The sequence below is a fragment of the Zerene cesonia genome, chromosome Z (assembly GCF_012273895.1).
Source record: "Zerene cesonia ecotype Mississippi chromosome Z, Zerene_cesonia_1.1, whole genome shotgun sequence".
NCBI classification, from domain to species: domain Eukaryota; kingdom Metazoa; phylum Arthropoda; class Insecta; order Lepidoptera; family Pieridae; genus Zerene; species Zerene cesonia.
The window spans coordinates 7,083,013-7,099,254 of record NC_052122.1 but is presented as its reverse complement, the minus strand read 5'-3'; the positions used below and the strand labels follow the sequence as shown (position 1 = coordinate 7,099,254).

Genomic DNA, 16,242 nt, shown 5'->3' with positions numbered 1-16,242 from the left:
ATAAACAGTGTATTTATTATTGTTGCTTTCACACAAACTGAATTTAAAAGATACATTTTAAATTAAAACTGCAACATTTAGTTGTACATTTTACTATAATGAACATTACATCCGTTCGCTATGTTTTTCGTAGACCAATATCCGGCCAATATGCTCTAAATGGACGTAAGGGACAATATTTGCTTTTGAATTTCCCTGTATTTAATTGCACATCAACGTGATATTAAATTTAGAATGTGAAATTACAGTATGAATACCTGGAAATGTGTAAATACAGTTTATATTCTATAAATGAGAACTCGACTGAAATGGAAATTGTTAAATAAATTGTTTTACATAGTTTCGTTTACGGAAAATATTTTTTTTAATTGTTGCTATGAGGGTGAATAAATGATGATGATGATGATAAAATTTTTGCGAACAATGGTGACTGAATAGCTGAGGTTTTTGAGTAGTAAAACATTTTTGTTTGAAGTACATACAAGGTTTTATAGTACACTAGGGTGCAGAGTTCGTTTGCTCATTATCTCTACCACGCTGGTCCGGTGAAGAAAAGCATCGTGAGAAATATTGCCTGAATTAGTATTTAAAAACAAAACTTTCTGTTACAATCTAAATTTGCCTGGCGTGACGTATTAGAATCCGTACGTTTCCATAAGAGGTTATGTATGTTATATGATTACGACGAAAATCATTTTGATGATATTTCTTTCTCCCACTGACTGGTATCTCCGATCTCATGCCGGTGAAGTACCGTATATGTGAGAACATTCGTACAAATACGCTTACTTATATGCGTAGGACACTTGCCAATGTTTTCAATACATGAGCGCAAACATTCGTGCATAGTACGGATAGTGAATAGTGGCTCGCAGAGACATAAACTATTTAAACATACGGCAAAGCTATTAAAATCCTATATCCTTCTTAGATCAGTTAAATTGTGTAATATTTTAGTAGGGATCTTCAGTTTTCCGAGGGGGGTCGCGGACGCATTCCAACAAGCACCCGTGGCCCCTTCACTTATGTGGCTTGACGCAACACAGTGGGGTTTTAGTCGGTAGGAATCCGACATAACCCACGACCTCTTCCCCGGGGGCCGTGGGTATCTATGCAAGATTTCCCCACTATAAAAAAAAAAAATCTCTTCGGGATCTTCAGTTTTACAAAGAGTTTAAATGTCGTAAAACCAAAGTGCCAACTTACCGCTACCTTCTTGACCAAGCTTCACATATATTAAATTTAATTTCAAAACACTTACGTTATTTATTTTATTTTTTAGAGAATTTTTAACATTGAACTATCTCATATCGATCGCGGAGTCACAGAGGCCAGGGCTTAGGGGCTTTGACATTAATGGGGGTGGAAAAATAAATCCATAAAAATAATATATGGATGATAAAAGTAAGCTATTTCGAAAGTCATTTTATCAACCGGCTTCAAAAAAACGTTGGTTCCCAATTCATGTACCAGTCGCGAAACTGAGGTTGTACCTCAGTACGCGACTGGGTGAACCGATTTTTATGATGTTTTTTATTTGAAAGCTGGTGCCTTCCGTCTGATAATTTGAAGGCAGTTAAATATTATTGATAAAAACAATAATTTCTGAACCATTTGAAATATACAAATAAATATTTTAGGTAATACATATAGTATATATACTCTGCATATTAGGCTTACACCTTTTCTTTAACCAGTTAGTCCTAAACATGACGAACTCGTGTTAATATGCATTGGGCATGCTGAAGACGTCACGTAGGGAATAATTCCGTTCATTCACCATTAGTTACACCGTAATAAGTAGATACAGTATGATATATGTTGGGACACTTTACGTGTTAAACGACGAATGACCGAAAAACTTTATACTACTCAGAAATTTACGACCGCTTGCACCTTCATTAATACTGTTTTATATTTATTACTAAATAGCCGAGTGAACTTCATATAATCTACTTATAACATGTATTTGTAAAATTATTTTACCATTACTTATAATTTAATATTATTTATAAACTAACTCCTCTCTTTTTATATTTTTTCTCACAACCATCAAAATCAAAATTAGCCATATCTGTCCAGTCGTTATCAAAGATTCAGTGTAGAAATGTATGTAGGATTACTCAATTACAATACTTGAACAATAATAAATGTGGTCGGCACTTTTTTTTGTTAATTATAACAATAATTTATTTGATAAACGTTTGTGATTGAAATATACATATACGAAATATAGTAGTCCGTAAAACATAGTTAATAATGACAAATTTGATAATCCCTACGATTTTTGTGTATCTAGTTTGTAAGTGGGCTCAAAGTGTATCACCAATATTTCAAGATAAATCAAATAAAAAAAGAAAAGAAGCAATTATATAAGAATACATTACTCACCGTATGCTCCACAATGATGAAATGTTATTCCAAACTTAATGTTGTGCGTAACGTTGCTTTCAAGCAATATCTTCGTATCCTAATTAAAGCACCTATGGAAGAATAATCATAATTAAAATCAAATAATGTTGGTAGGAATTTTCACTTCTTCGCTTATTTTGTTACCGGAGAAACTTAAGCAAAAATACAAAGCATCTGGAGACATCACGTGGAAATTGGAATATCGGTCAGTGTTATCAATATCACGCTTTAATGATCTTCACCTGTTTTTCTGTATGTTTTTGCATAACCTGCTCCTTTTGACTCTATTTTGAACCACTTTAAACTTTGTACACTTATCAAGGATGAGACAATTTCATAAGCTTATCTATTATCCCGAAGCAACAACAAAAAATAAAAAGTGTAGTTAAAAAACTATAAAGCCTACTCATTACAACTCTTTTTAATTATGAAATCAAAAGTAGAAAATAAATCCTTAATCTGGTTACATAATATGATTGTGAAAAAATGGAAGACGTTTTTCAAGATTCCATACATGATATGGAATACACAGTTGTTTAAATTTCATCTTCTTTGCTCGACTTCTCTAGCGCGTCAACTCTTGATCTATGGTGCAGCAATTAGCATGCTAACCATTTATCTTGGGTACCTACTACTTCTCCGACTATAATATATCTTCGTTAAGAATGTTTTATTTGCCTAAGCATAATAACTGTTCTAAAATTTAAAACCTTACAAATCTAGTTAGTGTTAAAACAAAGCTTCAAAAATTATTTCCGAACCGCCGCAAAATGAGCTAAACTGCATTAATGAGCTCCCACGTAAGCTGTTGATTTAATCGACCGCTTTAGGGTTAAACCCATGGGATTTTTGCATCTGCGGTGTTTTTCACAAAAAGTCTTAATACATATTGAAAAAGACAGAAGTTTTTACGACATAATATTTTTGATATAAGTATGCTTATATACGTTTGGCACAAACGTAAATTATTTATATTTTTATTGTATTAACGTAAAACTGTAATCCGTCGAAAATAGGTGATATATTAGTTACAATTTAACATGATTTTTTGTAAATCTAACGCGAATACGAGACAATTATTAATTATGAAGACATTAGTATAATATTTATATATTAATTTATACCAATACGACACGGCCTCTGCTTTAAAGATCGATAAATTGAGAGAAAGATTATCGCATACAAGTTCCAATTAATGAGAAGAAGCTTATATCAAATTTCGTTACAAGTAAATGTTGACAACCACTCTCATTCCTTATTATCCTTTCATTCCTTAATCACTAGCGCCATCTGGTTCTCACCATCTCTGTTTAGGGCAAACTGCTGAATATACAACCTTTTTTCTATTTATTTGAGTGCTCAATTAGTCACACAATACAAATAATAGTGTTCCTACTACTACTGCTATTGTTATATTTGTTTGTTTGTTGAGTTATCTATGCTATTCAGATTGTTCAATGCATGGTTAAAACTTATCCACTCAATAAAATATTAGATACATCACCAGTATACCTGTTAAATGTCAAAAAAATGAACACATTTTGATATTGTTTAATCCGATGTCATATATGTATTAAGTAGTATGTATAATGTATATACATATACGCTTTGAATATAGTCACCCCAGTTTCCTCTTTCGATTTACATCGATCAATACATATATAATTTCGGTTACAATATATAAATTCAGTTTAATTAACAACCGTCCATCAGAAATGCCAGGTTTATAATAGAAAACAATTTCGTGCAATTTTAATCAAAACATGCTTGTCTCCATTGCTACAAGCTTTTAAAATTAATTGAATTTCTCCAAAATATGAGAGAATTTATGCAGTTAATTCAATATGTAACATAGGTATGACGCTGTGTTGATTACTGCGCGTTCCATCTGAAAGGATTGTACGGTTTGATTAAATCGACTTTTACGAATTCCGCCGTTTCTTTGTTCATTATTTTGCAATCGAACATCCAACAGACTTCGTTTTTTTCATACCTACAAAGGTACGATTCCAATACAGGGACATTTTATTAGCAAAGAAGCTTTGACAATTACTGCTCCGTACTGAACCACTTTTTAATTGCTAACTATTGCTCACAACGTACTTTTTCATTATGCTACACGTTCATATTATGAACTAGCTTTCCGCCCGCGGCTTTTCCTTCATACGCAAAGGAAAAGATAGACAGTCCCGTAGTTTCCTCACAGAGTTCCGATCCCATGGAATTTTCGGGACAAAACCTGTCCTGCGTCTTATTTCGGGATTCAATTCGGCAGTCCAAATCGACTCAGCCTTAGATTAGAGCAAGCAAAGAAAAAAAATTAAGTTTTATTTATTATATGATGTGCAAGGTTCTTTCTTATATTTATATCCTATTTGTTATGTTTTCATTTGTAATGTGATAATAGAAATGTAAATTAGATATTAGTTTATTATTATATATTATTAGATATAGCTATTTTATCCGTTATAGTAAATTGAGATTTTTTTAGTAGGTAGATATCAGGGCTGTGGGCACTGCTATAAATATGTCAAAACAGAACAATAAACGAACAGAAAGATTTCATTTCTTAGAAAGAAATAGCAGCAGGTATCTATTATCACTAAAGAAGAAAGAATATTGAATTATATCAAACGAATTCCACCTCTTATGTAAAATATACCGAAAGTGATTGGTATGAAAATAATAATAATATGAGCTATGTACGCGAATCCCTCTCAAATTACGCTAATGTATGTTAGGTATATATTGAACGAAAATACTGAAGCATATTTTATATATATAGGGGTTAAATATAAATATGTTCTTACTTCTTACTTACAATTTTCACCTTATAACTACTTTTTTTTTCAAAGAAGCTAAAGTTATATACGAAAAGTAATGAGCGACAAATAATTTAAACTAACTAAAACAACTAATTTTATTATTAATTTAAAAACATGGTCATCTTTATTTGTACGATCAACATGTGATAGCTAATATCACACGGTTACACGGCGTAGACTGTTTTATGAAAGCTCTGTAGAAAATTTAAGATTGCATCTCATTAATTACTCATAGGTATATCGGCAATGATCATTATTTTACTAAACGCGCAGACATACGGTTCAAATTTGTTAAAACGCTGCAACAAATAGTGAAGTTTTATTTTTGTTGCTTCCTTTATTATCTTGTTTATGAGACTTGTCGCATAAATTTCTAGCAGCCAGATGTTGATCCATCTTTGCGCAGTTTTTAGAATAAGAATTGTTTAATTTCATGAAAATAAATCCTTTTTGTTTGTAATCCTGAATAGCTAAAAGTAAAAAAGTGATGGCGTCATATCACAGAATACTTAATAGTACTTACCACAGATAACATAATACTATACTAGGTACTATTTCACTTATGCTTTAGATATTTTCGATTGAAAAATTGCGTGTCTAAGAATTAAATATGACAATGTAGTATCTATAAAAGTAGGTATGTATAATAGATCGTATAGTAAAGTAATAAAGATAGATAGGTATGTATTAATTACTAAACGCAATTATGTAAGGATAAAGTTTTTTGCCTTAATTTTACCATAATATACTTAATGAATAACAATTAGAATGTACTTAAATATTTATAAGATTTGTTCGTAATAATTTAAAACGTATTAAATACCAATAATGTAACAAATTTTCATTTCATATTCACTGCAAAATAAAATTACCAATATGATCATAAAACGGCGCATTCAATGGAATTCTGTACGGTGTCACTAATTTTTATGCACTCAACGGGACATTTTATGAGTATCACCACGTAATTGCTTTGTGTTGTTATAAAGCGACCTTCCACTGGTATTACGAAAGTGTTTTAAGGGATGATTCTATTTTTATATTCAATGTGAAATTGATTCTGCAAGCTTTTGATATATTCTTGTATTAAGTTTATGCGCAAAACACTAGTAGGTTTATACCTACGGTCTCCTTCAAAAAACAAGCTAATTTCTACATGAGATATTGATTTGGATTCTTACTATATTTTTCCTTTTTTTTTAATCGTAAATTATACAGGCTCTTTACATTATTATATTAAAGGCTACTGTTAGCGTTAATTGTTATGCGAAGTAAGAACTATTTTGAATTTTATTTAAATCCAACGAATTAACAATACATAGTCATATTTGAATAGTGACAATTTTATATTATTGTTTGCATATGCAATGACATCATAAATAATAATTTCTATTATTTTTCAATTAATAATTTCTAACGCACGACTGGTTTTAAATCTATCAAGTATTTTCTTTTTTCTTCGCAAATATTTCAATTTAGTGAACAAACAGGAGTTAGGACACACGTGGGTAGTAACTGTGCATAAGCTAATAAAACCGTAGGTGGAGTAAATAACCGTAGTGTGTAAGTGTAAGTGTTATTTGAAACTAGCCACTTTCCCCGGGATAAATACGTCTATGCCACTTCTGAATAAGTTTGATATATTTTACAAAAACAATATTCATGGTCGCATAATTAGGTACCTACTGCCGATTAACCATTACAAACATATAAAGAAACTTTACCTCTTTATAGTATTTGTAGGTATAGATTTATTATTACGAATATTCGAGTCCTTTACTATTACTACATACGGGAGTTGCAACAAAACTCAGACTTCAGAGCAGTAATGCAAGGGGTGAAAGTGGGAGTGGGTGGCTGCAGTAAACTATAAATCGTACGTTACAGACATGAACGGCAATGATCATACGGATTAAATTATTATACGCATAGCTATTAGCTTTTGGTGAGTGGAAACACTAATTTTGTAAAATTAAATCATTTTATTTATCTGGAGTTAGAAGCTATAGCTATACAACATACATTAAAATATATTTGAAAAAATATAACCGTATAACGTAAACTTTGGCAGTAATATGTTATTTTACTGACGTAATTAAACACTTAAATTAAATTAATATAAAATAAAATAACCACTTACCTCGATTGCAGTTTTTCACTAAATTCATGCGGTGATAATAAACAAACCGCGATGACATAAATCCAATCAACTCGTATAAAAATATGTTTATAAAATCACTAAACGTCCAATAAGACACCACAAAAATATTTATCATGCAATTTAATATTAAATTTTATCAAAAAATTGTGCGTTAACATTGAAGCCGGCGTTTATGATTATTATACATCTACCGACTTTTAATAATGTAAATAGGCATATTTTTTTAAGTTATTTGTGATTCTTAGCGCCTACTCTATTTGTGAAGGTTAAGTCAGTACTGAGAACGTTGTCACTTTCATGGGGTATCAGATCGAAATAAGAGGGACGCAGACAAAAGACTTGTTAGGCAAAACATAAAACCCAACTTTTTTAGAGTAGCTGTTTATTGTTAGGGCGTGGTGGGTGAGTGCATGGTGTGGGTATGAAGCTGCGCCCCTGTCTTGGAAAAATTTCTGCGCAGCGATTAACACGATCTTCACGGCGGGCTTGGCGACAGTCAGCCGGCCAAATGACGTTATCAAGTTTATAATGACAACCACATACTTGATTACACTTATAGACTTTTTTATATTAATTTAAATGTAACGTTCAATTTTAAGATTTTCTTAAGAAATGCATCCAATCAGTCAGTCGTAGCGTTTATAAAATTATTTATAATTAAATTATGAAAGGCTTGGTATTTATTGTACGGGACTTTCATTCTGAACAAATAACGATATAAGAGTTATATCTTATCGATGATATTATATGACATGCGTACGCAAAGGCGCGCTCCTGCGATGTATAAACGCAGTTAATAATACTCATTTTTTAAATATATGTATTTTTTTAGCTTCAAAATATAGCATTAAAATATCGTATTGTAGAATAATAAACATATGTGATGAGCTTTTAAAAATAAGACAAACATTGACGCCTAGGAAAAAGCTTTTAGCTTAGATTTTGTTTAATGTGGAAGTCGAGTATGCTTCAGCACGCATTGGGACAGCTCGTACCAGGGAAACTACCTCATCCCCATAAAAGATCGGAGTGAAAAAGTACTTCAGTAAATAGCACTTCCTTCCCAGTCCATTCCTTCATTTCCATCGAACTCTGCAAATGTTGTTGATGGTGGTATCCGTTTACCATCGAGTGTACTCCTAGGTAGTACATGTACAATGTTCCTATTACATACGTACCACGAAACTGCATTATAGGTAATTTACAATTGTAACTGCCCGTTACACTCATTTAAACACGGATTCCTAAAACGATCCATATGAAATTCTACTGTATCAAGTTAAGACGTCTATACTTTGAGACAAAATTGAAATTACAATATATATCATAAGTATATTATGTTTCTTTTAAGTAGATACAAAAAAAAAATCGCTGTACGACGCACGTTGTCGAATGAAATTTTTAACATAATGGAATTGTTATTTATGTGTAGCTAAATATTTGCGTTGATGGCCATTTGTAAATTAAATTCGTCAGTATTTCGAGATTTGGATTTTATGCTTCAAACATTGTCAAATGATTTTCGCAGAAATGTATTTCAATAATGCGGTTGTCACAGGCCGCAGCTATTTTACTCGGAAACTTTTAGCACTAAAATGAATTTGAAAGGTTGATGCAGGTGGGTGGTGTGAATATTTTTGTGTTAAATAAATTCAGACACGTGCCGTGGAAATATGAAAAGTATTTGCGGATCTTCCGGGAAACATCATTAGGATATGCGAAAATAAAACTTAAAAATAAGGCATTTTTGTGCGATATTTTTCTTCTCATCAAAAAAACCAATTTGCGATGCAGTTACGGTTTTCTTAGTACGTAACTTAATCGTTATAAATTAAACTTAATGTATATTTCAATGCACATTAAGTTTCATTTATAGCTATTAATGTTCAATTCGTAAAGAGGGCTAATCTTTTTTCGTATCGGTTTATCTCAAAAACCACAGGTCAGTTCTTTGCCATGAATATTATGTTATACATAATATCACACATAACATAGTATGTAAATTTGACATGATTACTACACAGTTACTTGCTTTTCTTGCAGAAACAGTTTACCAAACCGGTGGTAAGTGGAAAAACTAAAGTTTAATATAATAATTAAATCAATAAATGGTTGATATATTGATTCAATTATTATATTAATGTTTGTGTAAGGTTGACTTTAATTAGGCACCTATAATGAATGATTCATTTGAAAATATACAATTCGTTATAGTCATATTCCTACTTACTTATATAAAATAAATGCACAGAAAGGTGTATCAAACTATAATATAATAATTGTATTATAATAATTCTGTTATTTAATTATTACGACATTAATCAGGGTAATAAAATAAACCCATGAAATAATGAAGTTTATCGTCATCGTGCAAAGTTTAAATTAAATGTCTGTTTAAAGTGGGTCATAGGCGTCGGTTATATACAAACAGACAAACATACAAGCGAAGTGAATCTATGTGTGTTAATATTCATGCTTGAATAGGTATCTACCTGTATATAGTATAAATTCGGGAATGGCTTCGACTGTTACTTGCAGGCTATGTTTGATTCGGTGACCGAAATTTGATTTACGCATACATGTGACAACATCAAACATACGACATTGTATAAGGTGTAAGGGATGAACGTTTGTATGCGTTGTACGTGAAGTGCATGTGAATTAGGACAGTGGACGGAAGGCTGATACATACTACAAATACTATATACATATGTGTCATACGTGGTTTATATGTTATGTTTATTTGGAACTGTATAATTCTCTCATTATCATATATGCTATTAACTACAATTTTTAACAACAGTTATTATCCTTAACTTGAGCGTTAATAAACGTGTCCCTGATGCGTTACATAAAATTAGGCGTTAAGCCTTAGAACAAATTGATCAATTACGACATGTCTGAAAACATCTTCAACATTTTTTCTTTCTTATTTATTATTCTATTTATTTATCATCATTATTTTTTGAGATTTTTTGCACGAGCAATTCATTGTCTCATTTTGCAAGTTATAAGCATGAAAAAGGATGAGACCGTTATATCGATATATTTTAAAGTTTTGTTTAGACGGGGTTAGATTTGGAAGACGTGAAATCTATATGCAATCAAAATTTCAAAAAACGTTTTAGTCGTAGGTAATGAAGATGTCATAGAATCGGTCAAGTGAAAGTTAGACTCGCTTATCGAGGGTTCCATATTGACCATGATTTCGACCATTCAAGTATCTTGTTTAAATTTCAGTTTGATATCATTTACAGTTTCTGAGAAAAAGTTGCCAGCAAAGCCTCGGTTTCATATCTATGTTTTCGCGATTTTTATATTTACAGTCACTATGTGTACTTGCTTTTTGTCAAACTTCATGTTTCTTGGTATCCCGCGGCTTCCCACAACATTGAAATTATTTTATAAAATCAAACAGAAACTACAGATTTCTGTGTAAAATTGTCAGTGTTCATTAAGTGTCAAACGTTTCATACATTGTGCAATCTTCATTTTCAGTTTGGCATTTGGTTTATTTTACCATTAACAATTTTGTAATAGTTAATAATATAGTATGTTCTTGTGTTTGATTTTACGCGAGCATTACATTTAGAAATTAAAAAATTTTAACGGATTTTTTAATTTCCAAATGGCTAATAATAATCAAATGATAACATTATCTTGGATGCAATAATTATGGTATCAACCAATGGTGATACTTTTGAAAATACGTCCTATAGACGCAAAAGGCATCGCCGAACGGTCGTGGGTTGATCCGTCATGATATATACAAAGGCGAGCGTCATGTACTCTCCTCTAATAACATAGGATTCATAAAAGCTCTAAAAAACGCCAAATTTATTTTTTGCGAGCTTCGCCAATCGGCGCTGAAACGTTGAGGGATTCGCGGATTAATAAATGCGATATCCCCGGGATCCCCTTTTGCGGGATTGCAATTTGAAATAAAAATCCTCAGATCTAAATCAACGGGGAGTACCCTATAGGTTTTGATATTGAGATATTGCCAAAACACGATGAAAGTTAGCGTCGCGTGAATTTTGGTGTCAGATATTCGTTAATTAATAATGTGGTAATAGTTTCGTACCGGGGATTGCTATACAATTTTTCACTACTATAGAGTTATAAAGGCTAGAGTATTTGGCCATTCCATTAGTTTTTAAACGACAATTTCATTCTTATAATATTCTTTCTTCTCCTTCAGGTACTTTATTTTTACCGAAAACGTTAATAAAATACAAGTCAAGTACCTACGGGGCTACACAAATATCTTATATCTTTAAACGAGCAATTCTTGTATATATATACATATATATAATTGGAATCTCGGAATCGGCTTCAACGATTTTCATGAAATTTAGTATATAGGGGGTTTCGGGGGCGATAAATCGATCTAGCTAGGAATCTTTTTTAGAAAATGTCATATTCGTGTTTTATCGACTTAAACTTACTGTTTTAACAAATAGGAGGCGTTTGAGTAATCCCAATTTGTTATGACTCTTCCTGACATCTATTGGCGAATAATAATACTATTTTTTGGCGAATAATTAAAGTTAAAACAAAAAAAAAAATACTGAGAAAAGCTCGGTCATCCAGGTACTATAATATTTATAGTTACTAAACGAGAAACTACATTAGGTATTGAAGTAATTTAATTACATCATGAATAAGGTACCGATGACAATATGTAAAAATTTAAATGTACTTTATATGTTCATAATAAAATCAAAGTAGCAAATACAATTGATAGCTAAATTTTAAAGCTCGAATCCTACATTTGTATGTAGGATTAAAAAATTGCTGCGATGATAAAATAGTACCTATTTGTAATGATACTAAAAGTAGTACTTTTAGTATGTTGTAAACTGGCAAATGTGGGATTTGGTGTTCATTATTTATTATTAAATATGTCTTTGCCACGTTTTGACGCATTCTTCGTCCATCGACCTCCTCCTGTTCTCCTGTGTGGTATTGCCTTCTTCAAAATTGGACAGCTGATTGTCAAAATATCTCTATAATCTTGCAATTACTATAATAAATCATTTATATTAATTTGTAAATGCTTTTCGATTACGTTCTAGATATTACATGATATTTTACAAAAATTGCTATTCGGATTCGTTTTCTCGTTTTTTCGAACATAATAATTCTTTATAAGTGGCATCCAAAGAAAAGACCTAAGGATAAAATTTGTGTGCAATATAAAAAAACATTAACAATATTAGTAAATTAGATAATAAGTAATACTAGGTACCTTTATATAAGAGTGTAGGAGTTATATACTGTTTATTATTACGTTTTTCTCGTATAAGAATAATTTTCCGTAAGCATCTATCTTTACAGTTTATCGGATATTGGTTCTACCAAGACAGCAGGGATAAATTTATTGGTAAGATTAATACCTTATCTACCATTAAACCGAAATTTTAATCAAATTAATAATAATAAGGTTTTTAAAAATGTGATATTTGGTGCATTATTTTCTTAAAATTAAAAATGCTGCATTAATATTGTGGTAATAGTTTTTTCGGTATAAATTAAAAAATATATATTATTATAAATTTTTTTTGTTGCTTTTATTGGGGTCAAATTTTTTTTACGATAAATACAAAACGAATCGGTACACCTTTTTTAAGGTACTGTGGTCAAAATATTTGTTACCTACTGTCATGCTGTGTCAAAACTCAAATCACAAATGTCATTGTCAGAATTCAACAATGCTCACGGAGTGAAATGTGTTTTCAATAACCATGTATAAAATTTATTATATTTTAAGACCTGAATTAATTAGATGACTAAAAAATAGCTGTAAACCTAGTAAGTTACATAAATTCATGGCGACAGTGTGACCTTGAACAAGCTCGCGTTAGCCGGTGCGATTGATTCAACCCGCACACCGGAGCCCCCTGCCGATGCGCTCTCCGCTCAGGATTCATGTTATTTTTCCAGCGTCACTCCGCTGCTAACAGCCGACTGCATAGGTCGCTCACTTGTCGCGTTGATCATAATATTTACGTCTGTGAGGTAATTTTTTTTTTATTCAAATTTTTCATGTATAATACAAAAGTGAAACTGTGATAACTATTGTAGTATAATAAAATGGTTTTGTTTACAATTGAAGTTTATTGTAACTTTAAAACATAGGTTTTTAAAAAGTTTGAAAAAATTATTTTTTAATTAAATATTAACAATTCAAAGGAACCGTAAGCAACATGGTTGAAATGTGGAAAGTCATCATGAAACCAGGGCTCTCTATGCAATTGGTGAATTTGGCTATTATAGGAGTGTGCCTGGTTTCAAAGGTCCCTCAGATCTCCAACTTGCAAAACCGACGGCCAAGTGAGATTAAAGCAGTGAGTGCCCATGGTATCATCATGGAAATTGTTGGGTATGTACAAAGAATTCATAATTAAATAAAAAATAAAAAAATTAAGTATGTATAAAACTGATTAACTTGCATAGAATTTTTTCAACATAATTGTGTATTTTTTAGATATACTATAATGTCTATGTACAACTACAAAAATGACTACAACGTTTTGACTTACCTGGAGTACCCAGCTATTTTAGTCCAGGCCTACTTCATGTTATTCTATGTGTTGAGGGCCAAAAATCAACACAACAGCATGATTATACCACCTGTGACTGTGCTATATGCTGTTTCCATTATTCTCTTTATGACTGAAGTCATCCCGAAGGAAGTTCTCAACTTCATTGTGGTATGTAGTTATTCTGTTTTCAAAACTCTTATTTCAATATAATATAATGTGTCATGAAATCTTCTAACTAATGATATTTTTCAGCCGATATGTACACCTCTGAGTGGATTCGCTAAAGTTTGCTATATTATTAGCATTGTTCAGACCAAAAATGCTGAAGCTGTGTCTTGGGAAACTTGGGCTATGTCGGTGTTAACTAATGGAGGTAAGTACTTAATATTGAGCTATGCAAATTGTTATCTCAGAAATATATGAAATGCTTCTCTGTGTTTGAGTATCTTTATTGCTAATTGTATTTGCTATTTGTATATATATTTAAATTTCCTGCGAATTTTCTGCAAATCAAGGTTATTTATGAAATTAAATTTACGATAAATATTTGTATATGTATTTATAAATTTATTTCATATGAAAAACACGTTTTTATTGCTGGTAATGGCAAAATATTACCAATTATCTAAATTGCGTATGTATTATATTGCGTAATTTTTAAACATTATGTTACGATCAAATATCAAGATCACTAGCATCATAGATACCTGTAAATCTTATAACTTCTATGCATGGTCTAAATTATCTGTAGGAAGTAGGCGATTGAGGCGTCGTCATTACATTCGTCATTTTATAATGTCTACAGTACAAGCGAGTCCTGACTTGACGTCAAATATATATAAATATATGTAAAGGATATATTGATCCCTATTCTTAAAGCAAATCGCTTCTTGCTAAGTCGTAAATCTGCATACGCAACACAATCACATTTAAGCTATTAAACGCCTTAAGTATATCACAAAGGATAATATATCAAACGAAACAAATCCGCCCCGGCTTCGTCTGTAAAATATACACAGCCTTCAGCATTCAGGGATCGCATGCAAATGCAATGGTGAAAGAATTCTTAAAATCGGTTCAGTTGATCCAGAGATTTGCTCCTACAACGTCACAAACTTTACCTTTTTTGATGTATAGAATATCCTTTATAAATATCATGGCCGCACAAGTTGTGGAGAAATTCATAAATTTTCTTAGCAGATAGAACGTCGTGAACATTTGTTAAAATTTCACATGATATATCAGACTCGGCTCGGCTGAATACCGTTTATGAATCAGTCATCAAGTGTCCCTTCTGGATGTGTAGATAGTTGGTATAGGCGATAACTTATTTAAATGAATTGAACGATTTATTCCTTGGGCTATATAGAGCGATCTCGTGAATCGTGAATTTTATCCCTGCGTAACATATATCGAGCTGCAATGCTCCACAAACTAGTCTCTTTTTGGATTGATTATATGGGATTTATATTTTTTAAATTATACGATTATTATTTAATGATACCAGTTTAAATGTATCAAAAAGTATAAAATCCTAGTTAGAAGTTTTGAAAGCTATCGGCTCGGCAAGTAGCTTGTGAATTAGGCCACTGATTTGGAACATAACAAATCCATTGCACTTATACCTTGGCAAAGTATTGCGGTACAACCGAAAAAAATATCCGTTGCGTGTATTTCATCCTTTAAATAATCAATCACGCGTTGTCGTATCGTATTTGACTCATTATTTTGTCTTCGTACATTGCTACGCAACAGCATACATGGCTAAAATGTAATCTGAAAATGCAAAGCGAAACATCGACGGAAAAGCAAATCTCAAATGTTTTTATTTTTAGCCCGCTTGTTCTGCGTTTACGTGGATTCTGGTGACATGAATCTGCTGTTGAACTATTTTGTCTCCGTCATACTGAGCGCTGGGGTCCTTGCAACCGCCATATACTTTCAACTGAATCCAGCTCCTCGCCCTGTGATTTGCACCCGCCGCCGTGAGCCATCTGTCCGCCGCCATTATCACATGGAATAAATTAAATATTCGATGATCGGAAAATATGTAACTGACCCTAGCGTGACAACAAAAAAAAAATAGTTGATATTATATCATATAATAGAATATAATTGACAGTTCTCATTCTCTGCTTAGGTAGTATATTATATTGTCGTAGCGCAAATATAGATTTAATTATGTTTTGCTCAAACAAAAAAGACAATCTTGATATTTTTTTATTTTTCCCTAATTAACAAAAAAAAAAAAAAATTTGGTATGTCTGTAATTGTTTTTACAATTGTTTTGCGTTAT

The 16,242-nt window shown here is 31.7% G+C and overlaps 1 protein-coding gene across 1 annotated transcript; it reads left to right on the top strand.

Moving 5' to 3' along the window:
• Positions 1–13,092: 13,092 nt before the first annotated feature.
• Positions 13,093–16,029, top strand: LOC119835871. The gene is made up of 5 exons (XM_038360930.1): positions 13,093–13,419; positions 13,594–13,783; positions 13,889–14,114; positions 14,199–14,319; positions 15,782–16,029. Exons 2-5 carry the CDS (start codon positions 13,608–13,610, stop codon positions 15,967–15,969), a joined length of 711 nt encoding a protein of 236 aa, XP_038216858.1. The 5' UTR covers positions 13,093–13,419; positions 13,594–13,607; the 3' UTR covers positions 15,970–16,029.
• The last annotated feature ends 213 nt before the right edge of the window (positions 16,030–16,242 follow it).

Coding starts and splice junctions, on each gene's coding strand:
- LOC119835871 (XM_038360930.1), top strand. CDS start 13,608: ATGGTTGAAATGTGGAAAGTCATCATGAAACCAGGGCTCTCTATGCAA. Junction 13,784..13,888: donor ATCATCATGGAAATTGTTGG/GTATGTACAAAG, acceptor TGTATTTTTTAG/ATATACTATAATGTCTATGT. Junction 14,320..15,781: donor GTCGGTGTTAACTAATGGAG/GTAAGTACTTAA, acceptor TTTTATTTTTAG/CCCGCTTGTTCTGCGTTTAC.